This window comes from Idiotropiscis lumnitzeri, chromosome 12 (genome assembly GCF_059441095.1).
Source record: "Idiotropiscis lumnitzeri isolate Australia: NSW breed Sydney's pygmy pipehorse chromosome 12, RoL_Ilum_1.0, whole genome shotgun sequence".
Taxonomy (NCBI): Eukaryota; Metazoa; Chordata; class Actinopteri; order Syngnathiformes; family Syngnathidae; genus Idiotropiscis; species Idiotropiscis lumnitzeri.
In genome coordinates this window covers 21,071,665-21,083,970 of record NC_142402.1, presented here as the reverse complement: position 1 = coordinate 21,083,970, position 12,306 = coordinate 21,071,665, and the positions used below count along the sequence as shown (strand labels likewise).

The following is a 12,306-nucleotide window of genomic DNA, read 5'->3' as shown; positions in this document are numbered from 1 at the left end:
GACGATCACACGCACGCACGTTCCCGGCGGCGTGATCGCGCAGCCGCATTGGATTAGCTCTCGCACAGTGCGACGTGATGTCACACCTTCGCAAACCTTGTACGCATCTGTATACTGTATCTGAATACAGTAACGTTGTTTGTTTTTTCTTAGAAATTATGGTGATTTGCCCACCTTATATTTGACAATTTCGACACACAGATATTCTGTTTATTAAAATCTGACTTCAAATTTGACAAAATATCCTTGAGGAATCGTCACGGTCACTTATTTGGTGATTAGATTTTCAAAAGACAAAACAAAGACAGTGTTAAATATATACTTAATTTTAATATTTTAATGTAATTTATTGTAATGATAAAAATATAATTAAATTGAATAAAATAAAATATGGTGTTAATAAAACTACATCTTATTTAGTACTAGAATGTTCTGTGAAGCGCTTTGAAACTGCTGCAGCTGTTGTAAAATCGCTATAAAAATAAAGCTGTAATGTATTGTAATACAACAAAACACCAAAATCAAACACGGCAAAAGTGGTACAATTGGGTGTTGAACCTTAATTATATTTTTTTAAATAAACACCCCAAGTCATACAAAACTTGGATTTCAACCAACATGACCATCATTGCCTCACTTAGCATCAATAGGATTAATTCAACAACTATTCTTTTCTTTTTCTTGAGCTTTTTGGTGGCAACAGAGATGGTCACCACTGGAAAAAAGTTTGGTTGGCCCAAAAATCACACTGTCACTGACTTGACACTACTTTCTATAGGTAAAATGGTACACGTTTTATTATTTGGGAATCTTGATTCTATTCGAATGTTGACTGACAAGAATCTCAAGTGCAAATGTTCATTGTGAACCTTTGTTGATGGGATGCAACCTAAACGGGTTATTCCAGTTTCACCAACGGTGTCAATAGATCACACAGATTTGTTCATGATCACATCTTGTAGCCCTTGGTCAAAGTGTTGGTTCCAACGCTTGCCCCCCTTGAGGGGGTTTATATCTAACACATATGACGTCTTATTCCGTTTCAGTCATTTAGCAACAAATAAAGTTACATGCAAGCTTTTGTGTTTTCAGTCGTATTTTAACATTGTATCATAGCGTTACAAACTAAAATAAAGTAAAACGACTCACCATTTGAAGATGGCCGACAGACAGGTAATGCCAATCGTTAGCAATACTGAATTCAGATATGCTTTTTCAAAATGATATTTATTGACTTATATTGCTCTGTTTATATTGTACAGATGGACCTTTTACTACGTAGGGCCTGTTTAAAAGTAGATAACCAGTGAGATGGTTGATATAAAAAACTAATACTAAAACTAATGCAAACTAATCCAAAAAGAATCATAAAAAAAAAAAAAAACTAATTAAAACTAATAAACGTACTTTAAAAACGAATTCAAACTAACTGGAATTTAAAACATAAAAGAAATCAAACGTCAAAATAAAATAAAAACTAACAACAATAAAAACTCCAAAAGAATCATTGCTTAGCTGTCCCCCAAATGAGGCCGTGCGAAAGAAAATGAATGCAAGACTGCAGAGGAGTCCCCTCTGATGCACTCAGCTCTGCAAGGGCATCGAGGGGTCGACGGTAACCAGCCAAACAGCGCCACCGTCCGGAGAGTTTTGTACATGCACCCGGCACTCATTGCCCTCACCAGGTCCCCTTGACTGTCTCCTTCAGTGCAGGCAGCGCACACACACTCTCTCTCACACACACACACACACACAAACACGCACGCGCGCGCGCATAGATTGTGTCTGACAGGCGAGCCGGCCGCTGTCCTCGCAGCCCAGAGTTCCTAAAATCGAGGCGCCTTGCCATGATCTCGCCGCAGCTGAATTTGGACGTTTTGACGCGGGACTTGTCTCATTATCTGGAAAACCAAGTGAAAGTTGGTCTGCTGGGCTCGGGAGTGGGACTGTCTCTGGTGCTCGGCTTCAGCGCGGCGTACACTTGCTACTACCTCATCTCGGTGGCCAAGGTAAAGCCGTGCCGTGCCCCATTCCCAGCATTTTTTTTCTCGGATATTCCCCACGTGAAGGTGGCGTTTGGTTGCACCGGCGTGCAACAGCATCGCCGTGTTGCCCGACGAGCTGTCTGCCGGTAAAACGCGAGCCTCTGCATATTTGCGCCATTATTGCAGACATTAATTTGGTGAGTCCGTTTCTAAAATACATGACATGTACGACCACGTGGTTAATGCGCGCGCACACAAAACACACACATAAATACATACTCACACGCGCACGCACAGTCATCGCAATAAACGTCAAGGCAGTTACAGTTCACCGGATAGCTCAATACTGTACAGTGTGCTCGAGTGCGCCCCCTACCTCTTAGTTAAACGTCAGAATAGTAATAATATCATGATGATCATTATTATCATTAGATATTAATAATAATTATACTATAACAATAATAATTATTTTAATTATTATTATATAATTACAGCAGTGGTTCACAAACTCTGTACACTAAATAACCCTTAAAAATACTGAGCTCTCCAAGTATCACCATCACGAAAAACGAACAGTATTATAATTATATGTAATATATGTATCCATATCATATGTACGTATGTATGTATACCTATGTATGCATTCTGTAAATTATTGAAAAATGCTGTGTACACACACATATATATATATATGGTCGACTGTAAAGCTTTTTAAAATTATATTGTGTTATATAATTGTAAAAATACTATATTAATAAAATTTTTGGATTTAGCACTGGTTTATTTATACCACTAGCTGGTAATGAATATAGGAATAGTCCATTTTGCTGCACTGTTTTTAACGTGTACTATTTATTTGTGCTTTTCCAGAAGCCGCAGCTGATTTCAGGAGGCAAGAAGTTCTACCAGTTCCTGCGCGAGCAATGCCCCATCGTGTCGGAGACCTACTACCCCACCTTTTGGTGCTGGGAGAGCCGCATCCAGACGCTGCTCAGACCGTTTGTCACGGCCAAGCCCGGAGTGGCCTACAGGAAGTGAGTCTTAAGCCAGCGTCGAGAAACAAAAGATTTTTATGTTACGACTCAACTGCGTCAAGTTGTCTTACACTGCCGGCCTTTATTCTCTGTTTCGCAACTAATCTGCAGGCTGTTCTTAAGCAACACTGCAAAAGCTCAGAGGACAAAAGAGGCAGTTTGTGCCCGCACTTTGGCAATGTGCAAAAACATTTCCCTTTGTAGGGAGAAAACAAAAGATGCCTTGCTTCCTCAAATTGGCAAAAAATAAAAATGCTTGTAATTCTAATTATGACATGTACCGAAATGTACCGTCATAAATTCATAATGCCATAACAATTTGAATAAATGAAACATAGCGCCGATTGGTGAGCTTCATCTAAAAGTTTTTTTTTTTTTAAATGACTTATCTCCAAATTGTCCTCTTGCTTTCATCCCTGGTGATATTCCGAGGACATTTGCGGTGGCAATGTACATTGTTTCCATCCGAGTGCTGTAATCAAAAATGACATTTGCTGGAGTTATGTCTCAGAATGACCCAGACCCCCCCCCCATCAAATTAATGAAGTTGCTAAGCGTTAACCCGAGGACAAAGAGGGTGACCAAAGTGTTCCGTCTTTGGCGGAGCAGGTGACACAACGGCGGGGATGAGCAAAGCGCCCTCCCTCTGGCCTGCAGGCGCATATATCACGGAGCTTCTGTAATTTCATGCTCCCTGTGCTAAAGGTGTAATGTACTCGGGCCGAGGTGGACCCGAGTGGGAATTGATGGAGCCTAGCAGGATCCGCTAGCGCAGTGCTTTCCGTCCCGCTTTTCTATTTAACAAAGCACACCAGTGACTGCATGATCGCTGGGGAAATGAGCCAGCTGTCAGCCAAGGTTCTGCTTCCTCATCCAATTCCTCCATTTGGCAGCCCGAGTAATCGCTTCCTCTACACCACAAGTACTTTTAGAGACCAAACACAATCGAAAGGAAACATAGTATGCTTTTTTTTTGTTTTTCTTCACAATGCGTGTGGACTGAGGTTTTGGGCTAGCATGGCTGCTTTCGAGCGCCTTGTTGTTGGTCGTGAATGTGCACGCATTTTTTATTTAAGAAGTCTGACTTGACAGCAAGAATGTGGACCAGGACCTTGTTGTGGCATTGCGGAAGGCCACACAATGACCTGGTGGGTTTTGTAACAGTCAGTCATGCTGTCTGACTGATTGGTTGTTTTTCCTCAGGCGCAGTTTTTTTTTCCCTTAAAATTCAAATCCGAGGTACAAGATGGGGCCTTCATCATTTTCCTCGCGAACTCCTGGCAGGTCATAATTACTGTCATACCAAAAATGACGAAAAACGATTTTTTTGGGGGGGTATTTATTGCAAGCAAGGTATCACCAATTACAGTAGGGACCGAGAAAATAGCAAAAATCCACGCAAAAATGAAATGGTTCCATTTTTGGAGAGAATTTTTTTTAGATACAAAAAAAATGCTGATGAACATTCAATATATGTTTTCTATGAAAAACGGGGAGAAAATCGGTCGTAAAAAACATCCAAAAATTGCAGAGTAGGCGGGGCTGGACCGTATTACTTTCCTATTATCATTGCCAGGCCAGTTAAAATGAATGAACTTTTTGGCGTCTATATCCGTCAATGGCAGTGAATGAGTTAAGCCGCATTTTGGCAGCCTCTTGTGCCACCATGACAGCAAAAGCCCCGCGGACCGTATTCCAACGCTTGTGTTACAACGAGCTGCGTGTAGGAAGCACAAGACGAGCAAGGTAAAGGGCAGCGGCCTTCAAGTTGCTCCGTGCTGACTGCTGTGCCGTCTGACTCCGCAGTGAGCTTGTACGGGCGGCAGACGGAGGCCAGATCTGCTTGGATTGGTTCGACAACGATGACAGCCTCGCTCATCCCGACCCCGCCTCCAGACCCACCGTCCTCCTCCTCCCGGGGCTAACCGGCACCAGTCGAGAGTCGTACATCCTGCACATGGTCGAGCAGAGCCGGGATCTGGGCTACAGGTGGGTGGTCTCGGCCTCATTTGCAAGAGGGAAGTGCACTTCATGGAGAAAAGGAGGCACGCTCGGCTTCATTTGACTTATTTACGATGCGGATGTTCTGTCCACAGTACACCGGAATTAATCTTTCAGTCGCTGCAAAAGTGCCACATCAGAGCCACAACAGATATAGTGAGAGACAAAAAATCATTCAAATAAGCATAAATCCCTTGTCTCTTTTACACAGAGATGCAGCAAAATAGACAGACCTGAGTTGTGAAAGAAGATTAGGATGCCACTAATCCTCCTTTGACTTTCACACATAACAAAGCAAAGAGGTCCCACAAAATTGCGGCCATTAAGGCACTTTTGCATTTCACACGAAAACCAGCAAAGTCTGTTTCTATTACGAGTAGCCTTTTTCACACCGATAGTCTGCAAAAGTGCCACATCAGAGACATAACAGAATTTTTCGCTGCTCCAAGGCCGCTTTTTTTGCAGGCGCCTCCGTTGCCGTTATTTGGCAGAGTCTCTGTGTGGAACAGCCTCGGGTCATTTTGGGCGACAGGCACAAATCACGCAGCGCTGTTAAGAGCCGATTTTGCCACATTTGGGACGCTTGGTGAACTCAGCATCTCGCACCCCTCACGCCTGTGTGTGTGTGTGTGTGTGTGTGTGTTTCGCTTAATGACTTGCAGCTTATCCTGCCACAAGCTGTGCAGCTAAGCCCGCAGCAGCTTCAGAGTGCTTGCTGCAGTATGTTTTTTTTGTTTTGTTTTTTAAAAGCCCTCCACCCTCCCGCTCCCCCCATATGACCCCCACCTCTTTGCTCTTGTCTACAAGCCCCACCCCTGCTGCCGAGTTACTTTTCCGCAGGTCCTTCACATAATAGATGACTAGCTCGGGACGATGCTGAGGCTGCATGTGCACCATTCAAGCAAACAAGGAACATTCCGACAAAATGTTCATGATTTTGTTTATGGAAACAAAAGCAAAGAGGGCCCACTGCATGTCGAGAATCGAGTCCGAGTTCAAGTGAATGAACGCAGCCGTTTTGTTTGGCCGTGATTCAAGTTGGCCGTAAATACTCCCACAGCGGCGCAGCCTTCCCTCTTCGATCGATCATTGTTTCTGTATTGAAGACAAAAAACAATTGGTGAATTTTCATCTGTACCTGTGTGTGTTTTGTATGTTTCAGAGCCGTGGTTTTTAACAACAGAGGCGTGTCCGGGGAAACGTTGCTGGTAAGAATCGAAAACTGGTTCGCAATTTGCATGGCTTGGAAAAAAAAAAAAAAATGTCAAAGTTCAAACCATCATCGTGTTCGCACATCTCGCGAGATTTCAGCTCGGTGAGCCCACCAACAGATTGGTCGTGGCAACGAGACAAAGTGTAACCTGGTGGCTACTGCTAATTAGCATGACTGCACTCCAAATGTTGATTTGTTCTCCAAAGGTGACTCGTTTTATTTCTCTCTGAGTTTTATTACACAGAAGTGAATAAATAAGTTTGTGGGGTCCGCAATTTTAAGGTTTTTACTCGACCTGTCTCTTTTCACGTTTTTGAACTAGCATTAGCATTAGCATTAGTGGTAGCTACAGTTTTGCTTACTAAAGTGAGATGACACACCAGAAAAAGTAGTCACATGACACACAGTTGAAGGAGGTCAAGAGACAATGTTGCCAAGACTAGCAAGCATTATAACTTTTTTTTTTTTTTATGCTCCAGGGACTGAGCTACGAGGTGGCTAAGGGTTTCCCTCCCCCCTTCGAGTGACGTTATGTTCCCATGGCAACCCTACTGAAATATATCTGTTAAGCACTGAGCACTGTTCTTTTCGGCTGTACGAGCGATGACCAGACTGTACGGCTTGAAAAGTCACGCTGAAGCGGCGGTTCACGAAGTTTACGCCATTCGATTATGTGGAACGTTGGCATTGTGTCAATCGGCCACAGTGGGGGTCTTTGTCCCTCATTTCAATTGGTAATTGTGCCACGTTCTGCGCGCATGATTTAGCATTTCTACGCTCTTGTGCTGCTATGAGCGCCATTGTGCATTTTTAAAACGGGCCCGGCTTTGAGAATGACCTCGCCGCCTCTTTCAAGGCCTTGGAAGCGTTTGCGATACAATTAACGACAGAAACAATTAACCCGTTTCACTCGGCAACACGGAATTTAGGGAGCAACAGGACTCAAGAAGCCGTGCCAGAAACTAAACATCGATGTCGGCCATTTTGGTTCAAATTAGGCAATTCCGGGGCTCGTACGTTGACGGACAACTAATCTCAACTTTATTTATAGAGTACAGCTGCATACAAAGTGCTGTAAATCACACGTAAAAACAGAAAACTTAAAGCTAAAACACTAAAACAATGCTTTCATGTTGAGTGTAAAAAAAACAAAAATCGTTCGAGACAAGTTCACCCAAATAATCAGAAGAAAGTTTTCTAGCGAGATGAGCCTTGCAAATGACAAAGCTTTTTTTTTTTTAATCTGAATCTCGTGCAAGTAAACTTTTTTTTGTTTGATTTGCTCAGTTCTCTCCAGGAAGTCTGCAGCTCCAATTCTCAGGACAGTATTTTTATTTCAGAGAGTGACTCCCTAAATGTTCCGATCTGATCTTTGTTGGATGTTGTTTTTCCGAGACAGCCATTCTGTTTCAGTGCCTCGGTAGGCGCAGCTATTTTGCCTAGCAACAGAGTTCAGATGAGCTCAGCATTTAACTCTTTAATGTCAACAACTGCGTTTAGCAACTCAAATAATTGAATTACGCCCCCCCCCCCCTCCGAAAAAATGGGAGCCTTTTACAATATTTGAAGAGCGTGCGTACCAAGGCAACATCGCCAGTTGTGCCTTTTTCACCTCCCACAAGTCAACCCAAATTTAGCGGTGAGCCTGAGTTTCCACTTGAATTTTAATGACGGGCCCTGAGAACCTGGCGAGTCTGCAGCGTCAGGAGAAATGGCACAAACGGGCGTCCTGCCCACGCGAGGGAATGAATGAATGTCTGACTAAGCGAAACACAAAGAGACGAGCCCCGACATCGACGCTGCTGCCATTGGAATCGAACTCACGTTGTATTTATGATAAACTCATGGCCATTATGGGAAGACGGAAAAACGGTGCGAGCTATACGCATATTCCTTTTCGCGCGGTCACGCTAATTCATGAGGATTTTATTGATTTTTCCCAAATGAATCCAAACGGTCAAGCCAAATATTGTAATGTTCGACCCTCAATGACGTTGAGTTCCCTTGTGGGTGAAAAGTGCTATGTGTAAAAAAAAAAAAAAAAATTCTGCCTCAACCTGTCAAAAGACTTTTTTTTTTAATTAAATTCGTAAACTTTACTCAAAAACTCCCAAAAATGACATAGAATTTCTGAGTGAACACTGGCAGAAACGAATACTAAAGGAACATAAAAGCATTACAAACAAATAAATATCCTAATCTAGTCATGTTCTTGTACAAAAGAGGGTAATAATTGCCGATTTTGTCCTAGACGCCTCGGACCTACTGCGCGGCCAATACGGAGGACCTGGAAGCCGTCATCGAGCACATCCACACGAGCTACCAAACGGCGCCTATCATGGCGGCGGGAGTGTCCATGGGCGGGTAATGAAGCCACTCGCTCCCTTCGCTGACTAATATGACAAACGCGACTGAAAGCGCCCATCGGATGGGGAGGGGATTAACATTAATACCTCCACGGAAGAAAAATCCAGTGCTCACGTTTATTCATTTTGTCCAGCTCGTCATCCACGTTGGCAAAGTCCGAGATTTTTGTTCTCTTCTGTGTGGACAGGCTAGTAATAGTTTGAGATTTGTCATTAGAGTTTCTTTTTATGTTCGGAAAATTGTTTTTTGGGGAAAATGTAATTCGTTTTATTTTGTTCTTTTTTTTTCAAAAATACTTTGTTTTAGTTTGTTAATTTTAGGGTTTGGATTTTTTTTTTTTAAGATAATTAATAAGATAGCTATAGATGTACAGCAATACGAAATGAAATGCATTTTAAAAATGTTGATTTAATTTTAATGGACAAAGACAAAATGGACAATTTTGCTATAATTCGTTTTAGAGTTAGTTTTAGTTTGTTGCATACTGTAACTGTCAAATGCAATTTCAGTTCATTTTCCTTCTTTTAAAATCATTTTCTGTTTTATTTCATAAACAAGATTTTTTGGGGGGAAATTCTAGTTTTAGCCATTTCGTTAGTATTCATTATCGATAACCTTGTGTGGTACACACGAGATTTTTATTTTCCACACACACACACAAGTTACGCAAATTCTTTTTACCTAGCAGATGCTAACCTATATAGCATGTAGCTAATGGCTAATGTAAAAAGTCGCCAGAGAAGCTTGCCGACAAATGTTTGTGCTTCTTTGAAGGCTGAATATTTTCACAGTCTGAACTCACTTGGATTTGTGTTCCCCTGAAATTTTTTCGTGGAATGGTTTTGCCCGGAATGTAGCCACCCCGATGCACGGGAGGTTCAGTGTATTTGTTTAATTTCTATTGACTTGGCGTAATTTTTTTGATTTAAATGTTGTCCCTCCAGGATGATGCTGGCTAACTACTTGGGACGCAAAGGCCAGGAGACGTGCTTGAGAGGGGTGGTGGTGTTCTCGGCCGGCTGGGACGTATTTGAGTGCACGGCGTCGCTGGAAAAGCCGCTGGACCGCTTCCTCTTCAACTCCTACCTCACCAGCTGCCTGCAAGCCTCGGTGCACAGGTCAGCCGGCGGGCCAAAGCGGGATCAGCGCGCTCGCTAGCTTGCTGCCAACGCTGTCTGGAGATTAAATTGCATTTTTAAAACATTTTTTTTTGCTTTTCATGTTTCTTCAAATTTGTAGGAATTGCTACGATATAAACAATAAATTTCTTGAATAATATTATAAATTAATTGATGATGATGAATTTCATAAATGAATGTATCTTATATGAATAATGTCATATATGAAGATTTTATTTTACAATAATGTCAGACATGAAACATTTTTCACGTCTATTTGCCCGCCAGACACAGACCAGTGCTTGAAAAGTGTTACGACATCGACCACGTTATGAAGGTAGGTGGTCTTCGTCACTCCGCTTTCGCCACTTTCACAGTGCCTGGAAAGAACGACGTTAGTTGATTCGTTCTTATTTTTCCGCGTAGTGGCAAAGTCAAAGAAATGCGAGATTTTCTTGGCATTTTGCGGCGAAAACGGCTCAGTGAGCCCGTTCCCGTTTCAGGCCAGGACCATCCGAGAGTTCGACGAGAGGTTCACGTCCATCATGTTCGGCTACGCCACCAACGACGACTACTACCACGACGCCAGTCCCGTCCACAGGCTCAAGTCCGTGCAGGTGCCCATGTTGTGCCTCAATGCTGCAGACGATGTCTTTTCCCCGTCTCACGGTAAGAGGGAGGAAATATTAAAAAAATAAAAATAAAAATGTGATTACATATTGAAATTTGTACCAAAGAAATTAGTTTTATTTGAATGAAGTAACTAATGTGTAATTTAATCAATATATTCACGTTTTTATTCCTTCACTCAGTTATGGACCTGAATTTATTGTTCCTTAAGCGTGGCACCAAAATGCATAAAAAAAGCGATTGTTTTTGTGGTTGTTGTGTTTTGTCAGCCATCCCCGTAGAGACGGTGAAGCAGAACCCCAACTTGGCTATGCTCATTACCTGCCACGGCGGCCATATTGGCTTCCTGGAGGGCCTGTGGCCAAGACGGAGCACCTACATGGACCGCGTCTTCCGCCAGTTTGCCCGCGCCGTCATCGAGCAAGGCGGCCGACTCAAAGACCTTTCCTGAGACCGCCACGCCGTCCTTTTCTCGTCCTCGCCGCATGACGTCCGTCCTTCCATTCCGTTTCCATCCTTTCATTGACCCGCTTTTATAGTCCTCGTCCAGCCATCTCTTTCTCCCGCCCCCCCAAAAAAATAATTGCTCTGATTTGAAGGGCACGTCCTATTGGCTGCAGGTATTTGATTTATTTATTCCTCCTCGAATTCATTGATTGTGACATTGAAAATAATCTTTTCGAACAATGTTAAACATGACAATACGTCCTTTTCACATTCATCAGTAGGATGTTCGCCCTCAGGGATTTGGTTTTCTTTTTGTCTCTGTGGATTATTTTAAAGTCACCGCTTTCATTTGAAGGGACTACTTTGACTTTTTAGGGATTTTTTTTTTTTTTCAAAGCTAAAGCAAAAAGCACGAGATTGCTTTAATTATTACTGACAACACAAAGCTTAACTCAATTTCGAAGAAATGTCGGCAACTTTGCACAAATTCATCGAATGTGTTCTTTGATATGTTTATGCAAATTTTAATGTATTTTGTTGTGCCACTGTAAAAAAAAAAAAAACTATTGTCACTTTAAAAGAAATAGAGAAATATATTCATTTTTAAGTTTCCATTTTTATTCATATATATATATATAAAAATATAAAATGTTGATTTGATTCAGTGGAATTATGATTCAATTCAATATGGTCTGGTTGTTTTTGTCAAGTTTATTAATATGCAACAACAAGTAAAAGCTCTCCAAAGCCCAAACGAAGCAACAAATCATCAGCAATGTCAAACCAATTTATAAAAATAAACGACAATTTGATTCGCAGCTGAATAAATGGGGTGTGATGCGATTCAACGATTTTACAACGTAACGATGAGATTCCATTCATCAAATCAAAACCGATTTTCCCATTCCAATCGGGTTTCGTAACATCCATCCATTATCGATACCGCTTTGTCGTCACGATGGTCGCGGGTGTGCTGGAGCCTTTCCTAGCCATCTTCGGGTAGTAGGCGGAGTCACACCCTGAATTGGTTGTCAGTCGATCAGATATGATAAAAATCTTTTTAATATAATATGCTGGTTTTATTTTTTTGCCACGCTTAAATATAAATAAAGGTGAAATTAGTGATTTATTTTGGTCAATGAAACTGAAACCGAACATCACTGAAGATGTGACGTCTATTTTCATGAAGGAATCCGTGACAAAAAGTCCTTAAGATGCTAGCTGAAATACTCTTTGCTGGTTTCATCTGAAGTTATGCGTCGTTCTTTCTTTTTTGGTCAGTGCAACTCAAATTCTCCCACGTCATCTGTGCTTTCATCAAGGAATGCATGACAACACTCCATAAAATGCCCGGTGCTTTTGTAATTTCATTTTTCCTTCCCAAGAAAACGTGCAGCAATAAGATTTGAAAACAAAAGTGTCTGATTTGTATATGCACATCATCGACAATGAGTTTAATACGCGCGGTTTAATAAACACTTCCAGAGTCTCCATCAATTTGTCTGCCTTTC

General features: G+C 41.9%; 1 protein-coding gene and 1 long non-coding RNA gene across 2 annotated transcripts; one reads left to right on the top strand and one right to left on the bottom strand.

Moving 5' to 3' along the window:
* The first annotated feature begins 1,759 nt into the window (after window positions 1-1,759).
* abhd3 (abhydrolase domain containing 3, phospholipase) lies at window positions 1,760-12,296 on the top strand. The gene is made up of 9 exons (XM_088311977.1): window positions 1,760-2,009; window positions 2,856-3,019; window positions 4,826-5,008; window positions 6,183-6,228; window positions 8,485-8,597; window positions 9,545-9,718; window positions 10,007-10,055; window positions 10,222-10,387; window positions 10,618-12,296. The coding sequence occupies exons 1-9, from the start codon at window positions 1,848-1,850 to the stop codon at window positions 10,797-10,799; spliced, it is 1,239 nt and encodes a 412-aa protein (XP_088168103.1). The 5' UTR covers window positions 1,760-1,847; the 3' UTR covers window positions 10,800-12,296.
* LOC148326479 (uncharacterized) lies at window positions 5,944-8,641 on the bottom strand. Its single transcript, XR_015846230.1, has 2 exons — window positions 8,496-8,641; window positions 5,944-6,115 (listed from the first exon to the last, which is right to left on the bottom strand). It is a non-coding gene; the product is annotated as an uncharacterized LOC148326479 (long non-coding RNA).
* Window positions 12,297-12,306: the final 10 nt, after the last annotated feature.